A 23,287-nucleotide genomic window follows, 5' to 3' on the forward strand; every position below is an offset into this window, starting at 1 on the left:
TGAGTAAGCTGTTCTTATTTTGAGTACGGCCATATAAAGTGTAGACACATGCAAAAACAAGTGAACTCCCAAAGACAAAGACCTTGAGTTAAATACAATATTCAGTATTGTGTCAGACCATTCTTTTTGTGCCATTCATTCAGTGGCTTTGACGTATACTACGTTAATGGCTAAGTTTACGTTACTAACAGCTTCTATTTATGCTTCAAGTTAACTTTATTTATTTTCATTGTATTTGTCTTTCTATTTTTTGCTAGTCTTATGTGCGTTCATTTCTTGAAGTTTTTTTGTTTGTTGTTTCGTCCTGTTTTTGTTTTTGTTTGCTTGTTCGTTTATATATTTCTTTAAAAAAAATTTAATTCAAGTAAGCAAGCCAGTGCATGTGTAATGAAGGTGAGTTTTTCCCAGAACATGGAACAAATATTATTGTGACAATGGGTAGTACATGTACTTTTTTTCTCCTGCGACTAGCTGTGTATTCCTATGCATTGGTCAACTTCTCCTCTTTCGCTGCTTTCTCATAGACTTTACTAGTAAAGGCCGAGTTCGAGAGGTTAACTATCATGGCTCTCACTGCAGTCTATTTGTTCGAATGAGGACTTAAGCTTTCGTTACACTGAGTGCCTTGCCGGGGACCAGTCGATTGAAATGCCATACTGTATAACTTTCAAGTAACCAGTCTTTTCAAATGGGGGGGGGGGGAGATCTATAACTATTACATGGTTGTGCGGTACGATACTTCCATTGACTGACCTCGGCGAGGCACTTCCATACAAGCTCCTGTGTTGAGTGCAGACAGTTTGACGCACGACCACACACACGCTCACGCACACGCACACAAACATACGCTCACTCACACGTACACACACACACACACACACACACACACACACACACACACACACACACACACACACATGTTGGCATGGAGAGCTTCTTCATTGCTTGCCAGGCATTGTCTAGAGGAACTGTCTATTGTCTTTTGGACAAAGTATCTTTTTGGACAAAATAGCTCAACATGGTTATAAACGCTTTGTGAGTGTCCAGTGAACTTCGAAGACCTTGAATGTAGGGATTGAATGGCGTGACACAGTCTTCTTAATCATCCTTTGATGCTAATATTAGTTCATCTTTCTTTGCCCGACATGCATTGTGCTTCGTTTTGCCGTAAATGTATTCAGTTTGTGTGGAAAAACTGGCATTCGCATCTGTTAATATCATCTGCTTTGTATTCGTTATATTTGTCTGTATCATGTTTCCCTTTGCAATCGAAATGAATGGCAAAATTATCATTAGATATCAAGATCCTATTGGTAGTTCTTTATACACCCTAGCTATGGCACGTTTTTTTGCTACTTTTGAAAACTCAGGTAGGTTAGTTTAACATGACGTAATTAAACATAACTGAGTCTGAATTTAGGCCAGCGCAATGCACAGTTTTCTAGGTTGTGAAGGGCTGTACATTTGTGTTGTATACCCGATTTCTTATGTAAACTGTACCAATTTTGTTGTAATGTTTTTCGATTATGTGTTTTGTAAATTACCATGTGTAAGTAAGGCAAAAGGTTAAACATGTTATGTTACTAACGATGGTTATATTCTTTAAAACTAATTTAACGTTTTTCATTATTTTCGTATTACTTTTTTTCTTTCTGACCACCATATATATTTTTTCGCACAAAGCCTTCTAGGTTTATAAGGTATGCTGTTGTTTACTGTTGTGATTAATCCCATGACAATTGCAAATAAAGCGCAAAACTTTACAGTTCATTTTGCTCTTTTCTGTGTTGTACTATCTCTGTAGAAGTGCTATGCTAGAAGGCTTCGCGACTCACCATACTATATACTTACTACTAACACAAGTGTGCTGTGATGTATTTTAACATTAACAGCTCAAAGGCACACTCTCAGTTCTGGCAAGGCTTTTACACGGGACAAGACCATCCCTCCACTTGGACACGTACCACAGAGCAACAGTCTGGATGCTCTCTGTAGAGACTGTGTTTTTACATTTAGTCAAGTTTTGACTAAATGTTTTAACATAGAGGGGGAATCGAGACGAGGGTCGTGGTGTATGTGTGTGTGTGTGTGTGTGTGTGTGTGTGTGTGTGTGTGTGTGTGTGTGTGTGTGTCTGTCTGTCTGTCTGTCTGTCTGTCTGTCTGTCTGTCTGTGCGTGTGTGTGTGTGTAGAGCGATTCAGACCAAACTACTGGACCGATCTTTATGAAATTTTACATGAGAGTTTCTTGGAATGATATCCCCGGAAGTTTTTTTCTTTTTTTCGATAAATACCTTTGATGACGTCATATCCGGCTTTTTGTAAAAGTTGAGGCGGCACTGTCACACCCTCATTTTTCGATAAAATTGATTGAAAATTTGGCCAAGCAATCTTCGACGAAGGCCGGAGTTCGGTATTGCATTTCAGCTTGGTGGCTTAAAAATTAATTAATGACTTTGGTCATTAAAAATCTGAAAATTGTAAATAAAAACAATTTTTATAAAACGATCCAAATTTATGTTCATCTTATTCTTCATCATTTTCTGATTCCAAAAACATATAAATATGTTATATTTGGATTAAAAACAAGCTCTGAAAATTAAAAATATAAAAATTATGATCAAAATTAATTTTTTGAAATCAATTTAAAAACACTTTCATCTTATTCCTTGTCGGTTCCTGATTCCAAAAACATATAGATATGATATGTTTGGATTAAAAACACGCTCAGAAAGTTAAAACGAAGAGAGGTACAGAAAAGCGTGCTATCCTTCTCAGCGCAACTACTACCCCGCTCTTCTTGTCAATTTTACTGCCTTTGCCACGAGCGGTGGACTCACGATGCTACGAGTATACGGTCTTGCTGAAAAATTGCATTGCGTTCAGTTTCATTCTGTGAGTTCGACAGCTTGATTAAATGTTGTATTTTCGCCTTTCGCGACTTGATTTTTCTATGGGGACAAAATCTTAACAAAGGAAATCATCAAAAATCACAACTCTGCACAGGATGTTCAAATTTGGTATGTATTCAAGTGGAAAAGATACTTTCGCTCCCCGCACAAGTTTGGACAGATCAATAATGGTGGGTATTGTTGTTTCCACGGGAAGGAAGGTATATTTAACCAACTGTTAAATTATGAAGTAAGATTTTTCTTTTTACAAATCTTGGTTAAAAAAAAGAAAAAAGTGTTATGAGTGTTCCCGCGCGCAATTTGCGAGAACATTGGCAAGTTTTTAATTTCAGCAGTCTAACGGCAGATGGAGGTTCAAATTTGGCTTATTCTGAGTCTAATTTTGTTGACGTCCCTTTCAGACGTCCATTCAGGCTATCGGGCCATAAGTCTCGTGACGCGTTTCAAGGTTTCGCTACTCCGATCCCACATAGCCGACTTAAGATGCAGACGTCTAGACTGCCATCCTATTTTCTCATATCTGTCTATATTTTCAGTGTGCGTGTGTGTGTGTGTGTGTGTGTTTGTGTGTGTGTTTGTGTGTGTGTGTGTGTGTGTGTGTGTGTGTGTGCGTGCGTGCGTGCGTACGTGCACATGCGTGCCAACTGATGCTTACTGTAAAAAAAAAAAAAATTAAAAAGCAATAGACAGCTTTAATAGATAGTCCACCCCAAATTATATCGAAGCACCTTTCTCTCGCCTTATTTTTTACAAGAAACTTTTTTTTTGGGGAAAGCAAACAAAATAACAACACAAAAATATTTCAATAGGTGTATACACTTTGCTCCGATATAATACAATTTGTACTTGCTCTGTAAACAGCCTTTGACATGTATCATAACTCACAGAATTCACAACGAATCCTGCATACTGGCTTTACAACAAAGCAAAACGCGAACAAACAGACAAACCAACAAATAAACAAACATACAATCAAAGAAAAGGGAAGAAAAGGGCGGACAATGCTTATCAAACAAAACAAAAGTCGTAGCTCACATTGATCAGGACTAGCGCAGAAAACAGGACCTGGCGAAGATAGGTCTTGACAAGAACATGGCGCCATTCATTGTACCAATCACATAAGCCACAGCAATGAGTTCACAAGTAGCATTGTCCATATTAAAAGTCTCTCGGCTCACAAAATGTGACTTACGAAAAGAAAAACATGAGGTAGTGAAGTCAGTGGTTTGAATCCAGACACCAGACAGTGCTGGGGGCAGCGGTGGTCCAGCGGTTAGCGTGGAGGGGAGACTGCGACAGCTATTGATCGACACGCAGAAAACAGCAGCTCGACCCGTCCAGGTAAGTGTATTCAAGGTATTAGGCATATTAAAATTCAGACGCGACTGACGTCAGAAGAAAGAAAGATGCGCATCTTCAGCTGCAGCAACTGATTACTCCGGTGACGTGTTTTATTATGGCGAGAAAATACTTCAAAAGTGGTGGCAGTGTCACGGAAAAGCGCAATCGTCTCCTTCTTCAACCAACAAACGCGCACAAAAACCGATGACACATGGACGGGGGAGGCGGGAAGGGGGGGGGGGGGGGGGGGTTGAGGTGTCGTGAGGGCGATATTACTTAAAAGGGATTAGCAGCGATACGAAATATCACAAGTCTTTTTCTTTCAAATAAAAAATCCACGCATTACACTTTTTCTTAAACAAATAAACAAACGCGCATGAAAATTTGTTTAAAAACCGCAAACATATAAAAAATAAAAAAAATAACTTTTTTTCGTTTGGTGCATACATGTCCATGTTTGTTTCAAATAGTGATGTTATATAAATTACGTCATTGCTTTGGCATTACTCGATTTTTCTTGAATTATGTTAATGTTTTTTTCTTTACAAATATTTTAGTATAATGACGGAGAGTTACTCCTACCGCCACCACCATCACGTGACTTTGGAGACGGCGTAACATTGGGTGGGGTAACAGCCAATCACAGCGCTGGTCTCACAAGCTCTGATGGAGTTCGTTCCCACGGCCAAGCTTCACACGACCAGGGCTACGTTGTAAGTGGTTGGAAATATAAACTTTTCACATCTGCGTCCAGCGCACTGGTTTGCCTTAGTGTTTCTCCCCCTGTCAAAACAACTGCTATATTGCGTTTCAACTAGGTTATTACATTGGTCGTGCCGGTTTTGTGCGTTGGAAAATGGCTATAGTATACACAAGTGTAAAGGCGTTGGGACAGGTTACACGACTTCATAACTGTTTATGTATTCTCATAGATCATAGGTTATGAATATCTCGTTATCACAAAACTGTGTCCAGTATATCAGAAAAGTGACACTTAATTTATAGATTACCTTTTTTTATTTTAAGATTGTGCATGTGTTTATAACCTACATTTGCAAATACTCTGAAAACGAGATTACAGTTTTCGACGCATTACATTTGTCAACGCTGTGACCTAAAGTATCAAACGACTCTTTCGTTTGCTTTCTCAGCCATCGAGGCCTTCAGACAGACGTTCAGGGTCAAGAACCGAGACCATGTTACGAGACTCGACCAATCAGCAGCCTGATCCATACCTACGTCACAGCGCGCCTCCCTCTGGCGGGCAGTTTACGAACTACGGCTTCGTGTCGGACTCGCAACCCTCGCCTCCCTACAGCGAATCTCAGAGAAGGTATTAACTGTATGTGTGTGTTTGGGGGTGTGATGGGTGTCTGTCTGCCTGCCTGTCTTTCTGTCTAAAGCATCTGTCTGTCTGTCTGTCTGTCTGTCTGCCTGTCTGTCTGTCTGTCTGTCTATCTTTCTGTCTAGCATCTGCCTGCCTGCATGCTCCAGTGACTGTCTGTGCCTCTCAGTGGGATCAACGGCCGAGGGGAAAGAAAAAGAGGTTCAGTTGATTCCTGGTCTGAGACGCGCGAAGCTAAACTGGGTGCCACCCAACTGGGTGAGAACGAGCTGCGGGGTCTGGTTGGTTGGAATCACAACAAATCTCAATTTCAAAACAATCCGATCCCGCGGCACCTCAGCTAGCTTGAATCGGGTTCTGCTCTATTCCTTATTGGTTTATGTTATTTTATTATTTTTACGTTGTTCTGGCAGTTTATTTTATTTGTTTTCTGCAGCGCCTCCAGTGTTCAGAAGGCGGATATGCGGAGCGCGTGGACCAAACTCTACGGTCCTACATCTGACTTCCGGCCGTCAGGGCATAGCGTCACTTCCTCTCCTTATACGGGCAGACGTGAGAATACCGCGCACGAAGAACTACTGGTATGTTGAGTCGGAATAGCATCTGTATTGTAATAGTATCTGTATTGGCATGATATATGTGGATGCCAACACAATAGTGGATTTTCGGAAATAACTCCGTCGGGTTTGTATGTGTCGGAAACACGTGTAAACACGCACCTGTATCCTTCACACACCTTGCTAGTGATTGGACCCTCCAATATTTGTACGAGGTTTTGCAAGAAAAGGCCACTCTCCTACACCCATACAAACCCGACGGAGTTATTTTCGCAATTCGTCTATTGAACTGAACATAAGCTTGGAATCGACATCCTAAAGCTACCCCCCCCCCTCCCCATACACCCCCTCCTACCGCACTCATACACACATTCACACCAATCACTTGCTCAAAGCAACAGACAGCAAAATCACGAAGGCATATTACCATTCCTTCAAACATCGCTTTACATGTCATATTTGATGTGCGTTTTATTAAAGATCTTGTGTATATTGTATTCAGTTTAATAGTTGCTGATTGATTGATTGATAGATTGATTGATTGATTGATTGATCGATTGATTGACTAATTGATTGATTGATTGATTCATTCATTCATTCATTTATTCATTCATTCATTCATTTATTCATTCATTCATGCATTGGTTGATTGACTAATTGATTGGTTGATTGACTAATTGATTGATTGATTGATTGGTTGGTTGGTTGATTGATTGAGTGATTGATTGATTGATTGATTGATCGAGTTATAGTGATTACCATTCATGTTATCTCCTTGAAACACCCAACAGTTACAGCCTCTGACTCACAAACCACCACACTCCTTCAACCCCAGCCAGCAGAGGAGGCTGTCCCAACCGACCAACAACCACATACCTCCACATCGGGGGGACTCAGCCCCCTCCCCCTTCCCTCTCCACCCCCGGGAGAGCCCCATGGGCCAGAGTTCCAGTACACAGGGACAGACCTCAGACTCCAGCTACCGAAGTTCTCACTCTGGTCAGACAGCGATGGCGGGTTTTAAGTCGAATGGAGGGAGAGAGGAGGAGGAGGAAGAGGATGAGGATGAAGGGGATGTAGAGAGGGAGCTCCGGACACTCGGACCGGCCAGTAAATACCCGGACAGTTCCGACAGCAGGCCTTCGAGTGCCAGGATGACCCCACAAACTGGAAAAGTGAATATTCTGTAACTGACTCCTCCTTGTCTGTTTCTTTTCCCCATGCGCTCAGTTTTGGCCGATTTTAGCCAGTTTCATGTGCAGGGCAGCCTTATTAAACTTTTTTCTTTCTCGGTAGCATCAATTTGTTTCGAGCTTGTGCATAAAAAAAGAACGATAATTTCTCACAATGTAATGTATTTGTCACTTCTTATCTAGTTATTGGACTGTAGCTGTTACAAGAAGGTATCTTCAAACATTTGTAATGAGCCCTTTTCTTCCCAGCCTGCCGTGTAAAATAAACACTTTGCGTCTTTGTGTGACATGTGTCATTTTCTCGTTTTTCAATAGACATTCGGCTTGAGGAACATGTTTCCAACCCGACCCAGCATGCTGTCTAGAACCGACATGAGGAACTCTCCACAAACCTTACTGAAGGACCGCGGCTCACCCGCCATCAGAGACTTCAGGACATCCAGCAGAGACGTCATCCCAAGTCCCAGCAGAGACTTCAACAACGGTAACCCGACACACAGTTTTCCCAGAGGAGGAGGCAGCGTGGATCCACGGACGCTCACCGGTGCCAGGGTGAACCCAGCCTTCTCAGCAGACACCAACGACGGCAGAGAGATCGTGCAGAGTTCTTCAGGAGTTCACCTCGAGGGACTGGATCGCGTTGGGGCCGTTGACAGTATCTTCGACTACACAAACAGCAGGCGACAGCTGTACAGTGAATCTTCTTCCAACCGCTCCGTCACCCCTCCCCTTCCCCCTCTCTCCCCGACCAGTTCTCAGCCCGACCCTTCTTCGCCCTCTAGTACGAATCATTCCTACAATCCTCCCTTTGGGGTTCGTCCCCACAGCTCTCAGGGCTTTCCTGTCCCTGCTGCTATGTTGAGACAGAGAAGTAGCAGCGCCCTGGGTGTGCCCAGAACTCCGGATCTCTTGGTCACCTCCTCTACTCCTGTTGGCGGGGTGAAGCGGGGAGGGGGAGTGGAGGAGGGTAGAGGGGGCGGTGGGTCTAGGCACGGTGACAGAACAGCAGGGGGAGGTGGAAGTAAGAGCCAGGCTGTTCCTGCAGAACGGAAAAACCACGGTAGAAGTCCGTCTTCAAAACACGACACTGACCCGCGGGAGATCTCGAGCAGATATTTTGGTGAGTGTTTGATTTTGTTTTCAACTTCAAAAACAAAACCCACCACGCAACAGTTTCAATAATTTGTTTTTATTGTACGTGCTGAAAATACTATAGTTCCCCTCTGAAGTCTTAGCCGAGTTCCCCTAACTAGACCGTAGCTATTTAAACGTTGAAAGAATTTTTACTGCTAAAGAATGCTTATAAAAAAGAGTTTTTCTTTGGTGCTTTTAAATTATTTGCTTTGAATGTCTCTGAACAAATATCATCACGTATAAAATGACTCATAATCAATGACGTCATGTTCACGTTTACATCAAGTTCGCATAGCACACAGTTTGGGTTTGAATGTTTCTGAACAGACATCATTACGATTCACTAGATTTGTCATAATCAATGACGTCATATTCACGCTTACGTCAGCACGCAGTCGCAGCCTGGATGACCTCAGAGAGTCAGGCAACGAGAGCAACCACGACCTGTCCTTCGACGTGGAGACCACCATGCTTACCGTTGCCCCTTCTGACATATCCGAGATGACGGGGGAAGGGAGTCACAACCACCACCACCACCACCACAACCACAACCCCCACGCTGACGTTCAGCCCAAGGAAGCGCGTGCCATCAAAGGTCAGCTCAGTTTTGTTTTAGTTCCCCACCCCCAAGCCCTTCAATTTATTCTTCTCGTTTTATTGTCATGTCCACCATCATGAAGATTTGTGTGATGTATTGTTTTGGTCACGTAAATTAAGCTTTTGCTTGAGTTCGTGTCCTAATTGCATAGTTTTAATTGTGTCTTGTCGTGTATATTGAATACAATTCTGTTTAAACCAAAGGTCAGCTTGAGCGCCTGGAGACAATGTACCATGACGTCATCAAGATGGTGGGCACCGAAAAGCCTCACGGGAAGAGCGGACGACGGTGGAGCATCGCCAGCTCGGACACCAGTTCTTTGCGGAAGGGGAGACACGGGATGCGTGGAGGGTCTTTGTCTTCCCGGGGTAGCAAGGATTTGAGGTACTAGAAAGGAAATAGCATTCTCAGTAAAAAAAATGTATCAATACATTTATTTTGCTTTATTTTTGTTCTTATACAAAGCCGGCTTTTCCCGTCTCACATGCCCCTAATGTCTTTGCCGCGAGGGCGTAAAACTTTATTTTTTCTCATTAAACAGTGGAATTGCTCCTTGAGCTGGACTAGCCCAGTATACTGTTGATCAAAGCATACGTTACACCACTGTTGAAAGCTGTCTCTCATCAGACAGTTCAGAAGAAGAAAAAAAACATTACAATAACAAACCCAAGGGAGACGGTTGAGGTTTCTTGATCATTCCTGAGTCAATGCTAAAACAAACATTCCCTGTGATTCATTGACAACAACAACACAAATCTAAATATACTCAACTGGTATCTGTCTGAGGCGTCCACGAAATCCTTGAATGGTGTATTACAGCAGCCTTTTATCCTCAAGTTATTTTAATCTGAACGTGCATTACTGCATTTCAGACAACCGCTTCAGATCAAACTCCAAAACTACAACATCATCATCTCATTTGCCTGCTTCGTTCTAGATCCATCCAACGAAGATTTCAGCGGCTAGAATCCCACGTTGTGACTCTCGCACGAAGTCTCGCCCACCTCTCGTCGGAACTGCGAACCCAGAATGCCCTGCGGCGAGATGTGGACGTGGTGAAGCGAGACTTGCGCGAAATGAAGCAACAGGCAGCAACGGCCAAAACAGAACCCCCGATAAGCCTTGGAGGTGCTCCCTTTGACAAGTTCCGTGGCTGGATACCGTCTCTGACCAACCCTAAGAGAATCAACAAACTTACACAGTAAGTGAGAGAGAGTGGTTTGTGGTAGTGGAGTAGGAGAGAGATGAATATGGTAGAGGAGGGAGGGAGGGAGGGAGGAATTGAGGGGGGAGAGAAGGAGAGAAAGAGAGAGAGCGAGAGAGAGAGAAAGACTGAGAAAGCAAGAAAGAGAAAGGGAGAGACAGACAGGAACAGACAGACAGACACGGGCGCATGGTTGCGATTGTATACGTCTGCCAGTCTAACTTATCTGTCATACTGTCTACTGGCTCGTGTAAAATTGGTTGTGGTGATGTGTAAGCCTGCATACATGTATTTGACTGTTTCGCTGAACAATGCGTGGGGTTACTCTTGCAAGCTACGCCATGGTTCAAGTGTAAGCGCATACGCAACATGCAGCAGCGCTAGAAATTTAACTTGGTCTTGTGTACATGGTCTCATTTCTTTGCAGATTTTTCGGTCAAGAGCCACCTTTGCTGGAAATCTTTCTCAAGAAACTTGGATATGAGGTTGGTACAGTAAAGATCATACTACGGTAAAAAAATTACAATAATACATGCAAATAATATATTGTTTAAATGAACTCTGTCCAAATCATCTTATCAGATCACCTGAGTTCACTGTTGATTTTTCGAGTCTACATGCTCCAATTGTCGGGGAAGAATATAACAGTTCTAATTTTAAATTACCAGCGAAGACCTAGCATGAGGTCAATATTTCACGAACACCTTCCTTTCAACTCTCTTATTACGCAAATAATTCTCCACTCTCTCTTGTGACTTTCATTCTCACTTTGTGTGTGTGGCAGCGCTATGCGAAGAACTTCTCGGCGGAGCACATCGGGATGATCGAGCTGCCCTACATGACGGAGGATCGCCTGGAAACTATCGGTATCCCCTTGGGTCCACGGCTCCGAATACTGCAGGAGTCACAGCTCTGTTTCAGGCAGGAAAACTTTGACATCTACATTGTCTGATGAGTGGACTGGAGAGCATCGGAATCTCCATGGGCCCTCGGCTCAGAATACTGCAGGAAACCAAGATTAGCTTCAGGCAGGAGAACTTTGACATCTACATTGTCTGATGAGTGGACTGGAGAGTATTGGTATCCCCATGAGCCCACGCCTCAGAATAAGGCAGGAGTCACCGCTCTATTTCAGGCAGGAGAACTTTGACATCTACATTGTCTGATCAAGGGTCTCTTTGCCTGACAACTATCGATGTTATTGAAACGCTCGTGAGAAGTTCTCTAGAGGTGCTGTTGAAAGTAACATAAATAACTTCCTGCGTGCGCGTGTGACACCTCAAACATTCCGTTTCCGATGTGATCGAAGATATTAAAAATGGACAACGTTTTGAAGCTTTGTGGACGTCTCCGCTTCGGCTATAATCCTAAGGACCAAGTTCCAATGTTTTGCAAGGATCTCTTGCTTCAGAGAGAGACATGGACTATGGCTGAAATTCATGTGTGAGTCTCTACATTCCGACAGTGAAATGCTGGAGTTTTCTTCAGACATTCAGATGAAATATATCACATGTCCAAGTCTTATGAAACCCCATGCTTCGTATATATTCCCATCGTCTCAAATCGTGTTTCCCTCGGATATTGAAAGGGATCAGACTTTGAAGTGTCTGTTGAACACATTCAAACGGACAACTTCTCATAATCTTACAGAAGTCTTGCTTTGAACATGCAGATGGACAATGTCTCAAAACAGTGCTGGAATATGTTTCATACATTCAGATTAACAATGTCTCAAAATAGCCCAAAGTCTGCTTCAGACTTTCAGGGAGACAACGTCTCAAAATAGTCTCCTTCAGACATTCAGATAGTTAACGTGTGAAAATAGTACTGGAGACAGCTTCGGATATTCAGATGGACAACGTCTCAAAATAGTGTTGGAATCTGCTTTTGATATTCCGATGGATAACGTCTCAAAATAGTGTTGGAATCTGCTTCTGATATTCATGTGATAGGGTGGAGTGGAAGGGGGGAAATAGGCCAGGAAGCATAAATGAGACGCCAAGACAGAGGTTGCGATAACGTGACTTTTACTTAACGTATACCAGAAAGCAAACACCAGAAAGCAAACACCAGAAAGTTATCACCAGAAAGTTAACACCAGAAAGTTAACACCAGAAAGTTAACACCAGAAAGTTAACACCAGAAAGTTAACACCAGAAAGCAGTGTCTGATAACACATGAAAAGAAAGGAAAACATAATATAAGTACATGGCATAACAAGTAAAACGCACCATTCATACCAATGCATCCTAACCATGCATACATTCCACAATAAACCTAAACAATACAATACAGCCAAAATCCTGCAGACACAGCATTCTCTGAAAGAGAATCCACAGTGAGTTAAACAACTCCACAACAGCTAATGTCAAGGGAAGTAACCAACATCTTCCCTTAGGCCTAAGCCTTGCATAGGAAAATGCTCTACATAAATTAACCAACTGCATGAACCGCAACTGCAAAATAATTGTTATTATTAAGTATGTTCATCGCCATGAAGACACATCTTCATCGAGTTGAATAATAACGACAAGAATAAGAAAGATAACTCATGATACGAGTTCATTACCCAAAATATATGTGTCAACCATAATTCCCGTTCATCAATTGTAGGGGTTTCTGCGCCTAAATCGTAAATAGGTAGCTTTACGGGCCAATGGCACTGAGGGCTTAACTTTGGGCTTTTAACCGACTACTACTCAGACTTTACTGATCTCCAGAAATAATATGTGATAAAATGGGGAAAATGGCAACGATACACATGGGTCTTCTCGACATCAAATATTAGAAGTTATCAACGCTCAATTTCAGCGTCAAAATGTACATATATGCAAACATCATAGCATCAAATGAAACATAAGAATACAGCATAAGGAATGAATAAAGCATTTAGTTACTTACAGATTCTCCTCAGTGAACACACTTGCAACAGTAAACACAAGAGCACAGGTATCGGAATTCTGTTACAACCACAAGTCGACCGACACAATCGCTACAAATTTGGTCAGCACTTCGACCGTTCACATCAACCGACACAATCGGAGCAACACACAGCTCGCTATCCCAAATCGCGTTCTCTGCTCTACTACTAAATGTTCAGCCTTTTAAAGGCTGTCCACTTCCGATTCCCAATAGCCAATAGGAAAGGCTACCCGGTGTCAGACAACGGGGGGCGTTCTACTTAAGATTGCCTGCCAAATGAAAGGGATCGTTAAAGAGGCAGAAATCGTTACAGAGGTGTCACACACCGGAAATATTACGCACACCGGATAAGGCTCATTATATTACAACCAGTTACAAAGAAGGGGGAGAGGGGTAAGAGACTAAAACCTCCAAGCCACCCTGTCAAAAGAAATGACACCCACTTGACAAAACGCCGAGTCCAACTATTACCCAGACAGGCTGGCAGCACATTACATAACGACCACCTAAATCTGGGATAAGAGGTTAGAAAGGAATCCGGTCAAGAGTCTTCCCTACGATAGTAAACACACAATAATCCTTGCGGGAGAGACAACTTGGGTCAGGGGAAGATAATAGACAGGGAAGGCAACTGAGTCGGGCAGGAGATAATTACACAAAAAGACTGGATACGCCACTTGACTACATCCCCCCCAGCTCTATACCAACTGCGTCCTCGCAGGTACAGCGCCTCGGGAATAGCTGAAAATGACATCTATAAATCAAACACAAGTTCACCCAAGTGAAACAACAAATAAAATCAGAAACAGTCACGGATGACACGCACAGTCACCCAACCCATTCATAAAAGACACAATACAACAGGCAATCAATAAGCATAGTGTACACAGTCTCTTAGCTGAGCACAATAGCTAACAAGCAAGCAAGGCATGGTTACGCCACATGTGTGACTAAAGAGTTTTCATGATTTTACGAGGGGGTGGTTTAGCTGGGACTTAGAGTAAAGGGGCAGGACAAATTGAGCACAGAATCCCACAATGTTATCGGGTCAGCGTCGTGAGGCTCTACGGGGGCTGGGGCTGTCGCAAGCCGATGCTCTTTCTCTGTGAGCTGCTGTTGCAACAACGCTTCCAGGTCTTTGCGAATGTGTCCTGCTGCTTTCCGCTCAATTGACACCTCTTCACACTTGAAGACTAACCGCTCTCTAAGTTGGCGTATTTCTAAGTCCTTCTGAAAACGTTCATCCTGTAACTGTTGCTTGGCCTCCAGTTCCTTCTTCAGTCGGGTTTCTAATCTGTCAATGGAGGCCTTGTGCTTCGACGTCAGCTGTTCCTGTGCAGTCACAACCTCCTCTGTCTGACTGCTCTGCTCGCGTGGGGGTTGCTTGATGGATGTTGACTGCTGGTCTACACGTAGCTCACTGGGCTGTCTCCATGACAACGGTTGTTGACTCCCATGACGCTTGGTAGGGCACCTACTCTGTAGGTGCCCGTGGCGGTTGCAAAGCCAACAACGTGGCTTCGCGGATGGTTGCTGTTGACGAGAGGCAGCCGGCGGGCGTTGGTGCAAGGCATCTCGAAGCTCTGCTGACTTGATGGCGAGTTCGCTGACTTGTAATTGAAGGCTGCGTACCTCAGTGCTGCTCTCTGTTGCTTGTTGTTGTTGCTTCGTCACCACCTCGAAATCTTCCCTCATCCACCTGAGAGCTTCTGCACGGACTGCCGCAAAAGGGACAGCCTCATGATCACGCCCTCTCGCAAAGCGCATGAGGTCCCGTCTCATTGCAGACAAGAACAGTCCGTGCATGAATCGATCACGAAGTGCAGCATCGGAAACCGTACCGGCAACAACAGCATTCGTCTTCACCTGCAGAGCCTGCAACCTGTGGGCATATGAGAGAATGCCCTCCTCTTGACTCTGGGAGATGCTGTAGAATGACGCTAGTAGAGTGGAAATGCTGGCGTGGTCCCCAAACGTGTCCTGCAGGATGGTCAAGACTAAGTTGGCAGTGGCAGTCGCCTGAGGGGGGTGCAGGTTGATCTCCTTCTTGGCAGGCCCAGCAAGTGACTGGATCAGCCATTCAGCAGCCTCGCCGCCCAGCGCCTCCAGGTTGAAGTGGGCAATGATGCGACGAGCCTCTGTGACGTAGTCGTCTAGCAGACAGCCATCTTTGCTGCTAGTGAAGAGGGGGAGCCTGGGAGGGGAGAACATCTGCCACTGGGGTCTAGGAACCCCGTCGACCGCCATCTTGGATACGCCGAGTACCTCCTAGTCCTACACTGCTACCCCTGCTTTCTGGTGTTAAACTACGGCGTCTCTACTTCCTGAATCCTGCTCCGCATGCGCCAGATGTGATAGGGTGGAGTGGAAGGGGGGGAGAAATAGGCCAGGAAGCATAAATGAGACGCCAAGACAGAGGTTGCGATAACGTGACTTTTACTTAACGTATACCAGAAAGCAAACACCAGAAAGCAAACACCAGAAAGTTATCACCAGAAAGTTAACACCAGAAAGTTAACACCAGAAAGTTAACACCAGAAAGTTAACACCAGAAAGTTAACACCAGAAAGTTAACACCAGAAAGCAGTGTCTGATAACACATGAAAAGAAAGGAAAACATAATATAAGTACATGGCATAACAAGTAAAACGCACCATTCATACCAATGCATCCTAACCATGCATACATTCCACAATAAACCTAAACAATACAGCCAAAATCCTGCAGACACAGCATTCTCTGAAAGAGAATCCACAGTGAGTTAAACAACTCCACAACAGCTAATGTCAAGGGAAGTAACCAACATCTTCCCTTAGGCCTAAGCCTTGCATAGGAAAATGCTCTACATAAATTAACCAACTGCATGAACCGCAACTGCAAAATAATTGTTATTATTAAGTATGTTCATCGCCATGAAGACACATCTTCATCGAGTTGAATAATAACGACAAGAATAAGAAAGATAACTCATGATACGAGTTCATTACCCAAAATATATGTGTCAACCATAATTCCCGTTCATCAATTGTAGGGGTTTCTGCGCCTAAATCGTAAATAGGTAGCTTTACGGGCCAATGGCACTGAGGGCTTAACTTTGGGCTTTTAACCGACTACTACTCAGACTTTACTGATCTCCAGAAATAATATGTGATAAAATGGGGAAAATGGCAACGATACACATGGGTCTTCTCGACATCAAATATTAGAAGTTATCAACGCTCAATTTCAGCGTCAAAATGTACATATATGCAAACATCATAGCATCAAATGAAACATAAGAATACAGCATAAGGAATGAATAAAGCATTTAGTTACTTACAGATTCTCCTCAGTGAACACACTTGCAACAGTAAACACAAGAGCACAGGTATCGGAATTCTGTTACAACCACAAGTCGACCGACACAATCGCTACAAATTTGGTCAGCACTTCGACCGTTCACATCAACCGACACAATCGGAGCAACACACAGCTCGCTATCCCAAATCGCGTTCTCTGCTCTACTACTAAATGTTCAGCCTTTTAAAGGCTGTCCACTTCCGATTCCCAATAGCCAATAGGAAAGGCTACCCGGTGTCAGACAACGGGGGGCGTTCTACTTAAGATTGCCTGCCAAATGAAAGGGATCGTTAAAGAGGCAGAAATCGTTACAGAGGTGTCACACACCGGAAATATTACGCACACCGGATAAGGCTCATTATATTACAACCAGTTACAAAGAAGGGGGAGAGGGGTAAGAGACTAAAACCTCCAAGCCACCCTGTCAAAAGAAATGACACCCACTTGACAAAACGCCGAGTCCAACTATTACCCAGACAGGCTGGCAGCACATTACATAACGACCACCTAAATCTGGGATAAGAGGTTAGAAAGGAATCCGGTCAAGAGTCTTCCCTACGATAGTAAACACACAATAATCCTTGCGGGAGAGACAACTTGGGTCAGGGGAAGATAATAGACAGGGAAGGCAACTGAGTCGGGCAGGAGATAATTACACAAAAAGACTGGATACGCCACTTGACTACATCCAGATGGACAACGTATCAAAATAGTGTTGGAATCTGCTTCTGATATTCAGATGGACAACGTATCAAAATAGTGTTGGAATCTGCTTCTGATATTCAGATGGACAACGTCTCAAAATAGTGCTGGAGTCTGCTTCTGATAGTGATATTCAGATGGACAACGTCTCAAAATAGTGCTGGAGTCTGCTTGTGATATTCAGATGGACAACGTCTCAAAATAGTGCTGGAGTCTGCTTCGAACATTCAGATGAACAACGTCTTAAATAATGCTGGAATCTGCTTCAGACAATCAGATGAACAACGTCTCAAAATAGTGCTGTTATCTGCTTCTGACGTTCAGGTGGAAAAAAATTGAATAGTGATGAAGGCTTCGGATATTCAAAAGGAGTAACTGTCAGAGTCTACAGTATAGTCTCTGTTTCAGATATCTAAATGGACAGTGTCTCAAACTTTGTCCGTGGCAAGAATTACTTATCTGGAATACAATTTTCGTTGATAGCGAACACAAACACGTTTACGTGTTGTCGTCTCAATACAGCATGATGATCTTCTTCGTGGTAATACTGTTTGAGACTGTGACAGAAGAAATAGTCTTCTTGTCTTTGAATAGTGCCTGAAGACACTACAGATATTTATCACACGATACATGCAAAAGCAAATCCTGATCGGGACCAATAGGACTTAGTCTGAACTGCTAATCACAAACTTCTGTGTCCTGGTGCAAAACTTTATTTTCTTGGCGGAACACTTAACTTGTGCAATTCAGCTGTTAGCTGTACAGTTAAGCTACTCTGATTAGTATTCTGTGCTAGACTGCAAGACATGCTCACGTTGACCAGAAAACGTCTCCCTTTGCAAAGGGAGCAATATTTTTCTTGCAAACACAACTCGGTTCTGTCCCGATATTTGCTTTGCAAAGGAAAGGGTGGATGAGGCGTGAACGCCGTGACAATAACACGTACAATAAAAGGGATTTCTTTTTAAGCACGAGCAGAAGAAGATATAATGGATTCTCTTGCTTAAAGATAAATTTCTTCACATGCTAACGATCATTTCAACACAAACATTTTTTTGAATGTTTATTGAAAATTTGAAGACCAAGAAAAATTGCCTCTGGTACATGACTGTAGGAAAAACAGAATTGAAATTGAGGTTATTGCCCTTAAAAGTTCTTAGGTACTGCTTGAACTTTGGAGCTAGGGATTGGTGTCAGCCAAAACCTTTGGTTGATAGCTTCTGTTGCAGAATTGTAATGTAGAGGTGTAAAGATACCTTCCTACTTGTATCAATGACTGGCTTTTACATGGAAAATGAGCATCCTTTTGCTTGGGCACGTCAAAAATCTCAATCGTGACTGCCTTCTGGGCATAATGGGCATTTTTGGAGGAGTCAATTTCCTATGTAAAAGCCTTAACTGATCTCTGATGGTTACCATGGTTGCTAACACGAGATGGAATTTACCTTTCAGTGATTCATATTGGGGTAGTGGATTATTTTTGTAAATTGAAGAAGAAGAAAACCACACTCCCCCCAACTCCAACCCTAGACTTAAGCTAAATACCCCCCCCCCCCCTCCCGCCCCCGGTTATCTTCCTGCATTTTTTACGCATTCATTGTGTATATGTGAACAGTGTGTTGTGGTACTCTACTTAATTATGTTTCTCTCATAGATTCATAATGCAATTTCGTCTATCATTTTACTGGAGGATTTTTTCTTTAACCGCAAGTATGCAAAGGCAGCAATGTGTATAAGTATATTCAACAGATGGTCGTGAAGTAAATCGTAGTCGTAGGTCTGTACTGACGTGTATTTTATTGTACTTAACCATTGTTTCTGCCCATAATCATATATGTGCAGGTATTTGCGCTATCCCGCTTATTGTTCATTCCTATTACAAGTTTACTGCTGACAGGTTTTGTGATACTTATGTATATATATATATACTTTCAAACTTTGGTCAAACGAATCGCTATTTTGTGACGCAATACAAACTTAATTCAAATACGGGTTTTTGGGGGTTACCAAAGGTTTTTACTAATGGGTTCGTGTCAGAGAAAACTCCAAAGGGTGAAGGTACAGAAACAATATGTTTCTAAAATCCCAAAACTCCAAAAGACTACCAACGTTCCAAAATTCAGAGTCAAGAAACAAGAATGGTATTCTTTCTTTATTTGGTGTTTAACGTCGTTTTCAACCACGAAGGTTATATCGCGACGGAAGAATGGTATGCTATGGGAACATTCCGTTTGTGACAAAACAAAATGTTTTGTTCCCTGTACTGCGACCCAACGACCGGCACGGTTGGCCTAGTGGTAAGGCGTCCGCCCCGTGAGCGGGAGGTCGTGGGTTCGAACCCCGGCCGGGACATACCTGAGACTTTAAAATTGGCAATCTAGTGGCTGCTCCGCCTGGCGTCTGGCATTATGGGGTTAGTGCTAGGACTGGTTGGTCCGGTGTCAGAATAATGTGACTGGGTGAGACATGAAGCCTGTGCTGCGACTTCTGTCTTGTGTGTGGCGCACGTTATATGTCAAAGCAGCACCGCCCTGATATGGCCCTTCGTGGTCGGCTGGGCGTTAAGCAAACAAACAAACAAACAAACAAATCTGCGACCCAATGGTCTTTTACGTGGACAGAAAAACAAAAATGTATGATACAGATAATAAGCTTATCTCAGAAATTGTGCATGAAAATTTGTTTTTTCTTATATCAAACTGATTTGTATCCGTCCATACTATAACTCTGTACACGCAAGACAAAACGCAACGAATCTTCCACTTGGACTTTTTTAATGCAATATTTTTGGTTACACAGATGCTGACCATTATTTTTCGTTGTTGTATGCGAGAAGTGAGTGTTTACCTGAAATCAAAGCAATGTTTATGATACAGTAATATCAACATTTAACGCATTTGTTATGTCTGTTTGTACACGTCTTTGTATTATATATGTATATATAATTATATCGATTTTTGTACTCCATTATACGCAGGACAATATTTGTTCTTGAGCATATTCAGCATTATACACTGTGAAAACTGCTGAAACATATCAAGAAAATATTTATTCTGAGTAAATATATGTTGTATTTACAGTCGATTTGGTGTTTTTAGAAATGATTATATGCCTGTTTGTGTGCCTGCTAATGTGTCTGTTGGTGTGTCTGATAAAGTTTGTGTTAATGCCAGATAATATGTCTGTCCCTGTATTTGTCTGTCAGTAAGTCTGTCTGTGTCTGTCATCCTGTACACGTCCTTCGTGTGTGCGGATCGATGTGTGAATGCAAGTTGCAGTATGCGTGTGCGTTTGTAAGTCCGTGTATTACTTACGAGCACGCCTGAGTAGCCTATGTGTCTATGTGAACAAATGCACAAAGTACCCTTCTCTCTCTCTCTCTCTCTCTCTCTCTCTCTCTCTCTCTCTCTCTCTCTCTCTCTCTCTCTCTCTCTCTCTCTCTCTCTCTCTCTCTCACACTCTCTCTCTCGCTCACTCACTCTCTCTCTCTCTCTCTCTCTCTCTCTCTCTCTCTCTCTCTCTCTCTCTCTCTCTCTCTCTTTCTCTCTCTCTCAGTCTCTCCGGCTCTCAATGCGTGCGTGTGTGCATGCGTGCGTGCGTGCGTGTGTGTGTGTGTGAGTGCGTGTTCGTGTGTGTGTGAGTGCGTGTTCGTGTGTGTGTGTGTGTGTGTGTGTGTGTGTCTCTTTGCATCTGTCGGTGCATCTGTCGGTGCATATCTCTGTGTCTGTCTTTCTGTCTGTCTGTGTGTGCGTGTACCTGTTGGTCAGTCTGTCTGAACCTGCGAACGTGCCTGTTAGTGTCAACAAAGCATGAACGTCAAGCAAAACTGATATTATAGCTCACATTAGGAGTAAGAACAAAACAAACACAATGATAATAATAATTTTCAAGTCAGGGGGTATTGCCAAACTCTAAACAAGGGAAATAATCTGAAAAACAAATTGCTTGTCGTAAAGAAACAGTTATTGCCCTTGTTCCATCGAATCCACTATCGAGTAAGATCGGTGCAGCCCACAGAACGTGGAAGGAAGAAAACACCAGTGTCATCAGAACATAAACATGAACTTGAAGAACATACATGAATAATATCAGACGGCGGGCGCATTGCCCGAATGGATAAGACATCGGCCTCCTTTGCAGAAGGTCGCGGGTTGGAATCCGGCCGCACCTGGTGGGTCACAAAGTTAAGGGTGGATATTTTTCTGATCTCCCAGGTCAACTTACGTGCAGACCTGCCAATGAACGAAGAAAAAGAAGAAGATGAACAACATCATCCCCTCTAAAATCATTGTGTTATACTTATTGATGCAATACTTGTAGAGTTTGATACTGACCATTTGATACTGACCATTCCATAGCTGAAAACCACCCTGAAGACACAAAATGAAAATCAGTGCTAGTAGTACATGCGGGCCAGAATGTCAGTGCTGCTGTAAGTTCGCGTGCATGTACGCATTCTCTGGTGAGACAATAGGCAGTTCTTCTAAAAGATTTGTCGCATACTCGATATTTGATGATTCATGTAATACCTGGGGTAACAGGCTGCGCACGCAATGATTTCCATCGTCTCTGTTGTCCTATATTGCGTGACTGAACACATTGATGTTTGTGCCCGAGGGCTATCATTTCTGTGTGTGTGTGTGTGTGTGTTTGTGTGTGTGTGTGTGTGTATATAGATGTGTGTGTATGTGCGTTCACGTGTGGCCCGGGATTATGTACCTGCGTTCTTGGTTGCGTGAATGCGTGCAGTGCGTGCGCGTGTGTGCACGGTGTGTGACGGTGTTTGTGTGTGTGTGTTTTTTCAAGTTCTGCCGGTGCGTGTATGTGTGTGCGTATGTGAGTGTGTACGCGTGCGTGTGTGTGTGTATGTATGTGTTTGCCAGTGTTGTGTGTGTGTTTGTGTGTGTGTGTGTGTGTGTGTGTGCGGGGGTGTTTGTGTGTGTGTGTGTGTGTGTGTGTATACGCGTGCGAGTCACTGTATGTATATGTTTGAGTGAGTCTGTGTGTGTGTGTGTGTGTGTGTGTGTATGTGTGTGTGTGTGTGTGTGTGTGTATGTGTGTGTGTTTGCGTGCGTCTCAGTCTGCCCGTATATCTGTCTCTTTCTGTGTATGTCTCAGTTTATCACAACTCTAATGGCAGTGCAACCACAGCACGACATAACAATGTAAACAAACTCCCCATTACCAAACAAGTAGATATAACTCAACGATCCAATACAGCCCTTACCCCCACGAAGACAAAAACACGCCTTGGCCCAGTGGGCACAAAAAGACATTCATTTCTACTGAAAACCCCCACTCAGGTGCCACCGAGCTTCAAAATATTTTGACGATCACATCACACGGATGGCTGTCTAACATAGTAATGTCGTGTCACGTATTGGGTCGGCCTTCGCCTAACCACGGTACAGACGCGTAATTTTACGCTAGCATGCCCCGCACGAGGATCCTTGCGTCGACCTGTCGTCTGCGATAAAATCCCGTTTTGAGGGGAGGTGAAAGGGATACAAAACATCACTGAAATTTAGTTTTGTCCCATAACAAAGTCAACATTTCATCGGAAACTGCAACAAAATCCAATTTGGATAATGTAAATCTTAGCTTGAGAAAACTCTAAAATTCAAACAATACGCTTCTTTTTAACAAAACTTGTGCACCCTGTCTGTACCCCACTGGAAGGCCAGCTACCCAAAAAGGCAAAGGTCACAGCCTCGTTTTCGGCTGGGTTGACAGCGAGGTCACACACACTACACGCACACGAGGGATTGTTTTGGGTGTCAAGCGAACAGGTGAGAGAGATCGATAACGATTAATTATCTGTTTTGACCAGTTTTACAGGTGCGATCGACTGAGGTACGATTCTGTCGTCTGCTAAACCCGCTTAGTTTCGCTGGGGTAAAAGCTGTCAGCACACTGTGTCGCAAACATCGTCGCGGTTCGAGTACAGGTTTTGATATCGAAGCATGAGACTAGCTGCTACTCCGTACTCGTACTCGAAACATGCACACACACATGTACACGACGTACACGGAAATGCAGACG

The 23,287-nt window shown here is 43.3% G+C and overlaps 2 protein-coding genes across 2 annotated transcripts in view; both read left to right on the forward strand.

The window, feature by feature from the left end:
* Positions 1-20,327, forward strand: part of LOC138953125 (hornerin-like) — a 92,784-nt gene extending 72,457 nt beyond the window's left edge. The window contains exons 9-20 of the mRNA XM_070324916.1: positions 4,147-4,251; positions 4,809-4,964; positions 5,403-5,584; positions 6,033-6,177; positions 6,945-7,328; positions 7,662-8,466; positions 8,869-9,075; positions 9,282-9,462; positions 10,016-10,279; positions 10,710-10,767; positions 11,067-12,227; positions 17,236-20,327. Coding sequence (XP_070181017.1) covers positions 4,147-4,251; positions 4,809-4,964; positions 5,403-5,584; positions 6,033-6,177; positions 6,945-7,328; positions 7,662-8,466; positions 8,869-9,075; positions 9,282-9,462; positions 10,016-10,279; positions 10,710-10,767; positions 11,067-11,234 — 2,655 coding nt within the window. The 3' untranslated portion in view covers positions 11,235-12,227; positions 17,236-20,327. The remainder of the gene's footprint in view (positions 1-4,146; positions 4,252-4,808; positions 4,965-5,402; positions 5,585-6,032; positions 6,178-6,944; positions 7,329-7,661; positions 8,467-8,868; positions 9,076-9,281; positions 9,463-10,015; positions 10,280-10,709; positions 10,768-11,066; positions 12,228-17,235) is intronic.
* Positions 20,328-22,964: 2,637 nt separating this feature from the next.
* LOC138953149 (protein sprint-like) overlaps positions 22,965-23,287 on the forward strand; it is a 173,938-nt gene continuing 173,615 nt past the window's right edge. Inside the window, exon 1 of the mRNA XM_070324941.1 lies at positions 22,965-23,034. The gene's annotated coding sequence lies outside the window, so the exon portion shown is untranslated. The remainder of the gene's footprint in view (positions 23,035-23,287) is intronic.

The sequence above is a fragment of the Littorina saxatilis genome, linkage group LG17, assembly GCF_037325665.1.
Source record: "Littorina saxatilis isolate snail1 linkage group LG17, US_GU_Lsax_2.0, whole genome shotgun sequence".
NCBI classification, from domain to species: Eukaryota; Metazoa; Mollusca; class Gastropoda; order Littorinimorpha; family Littorinidae; genus Littorina; species Littorina saxatilis.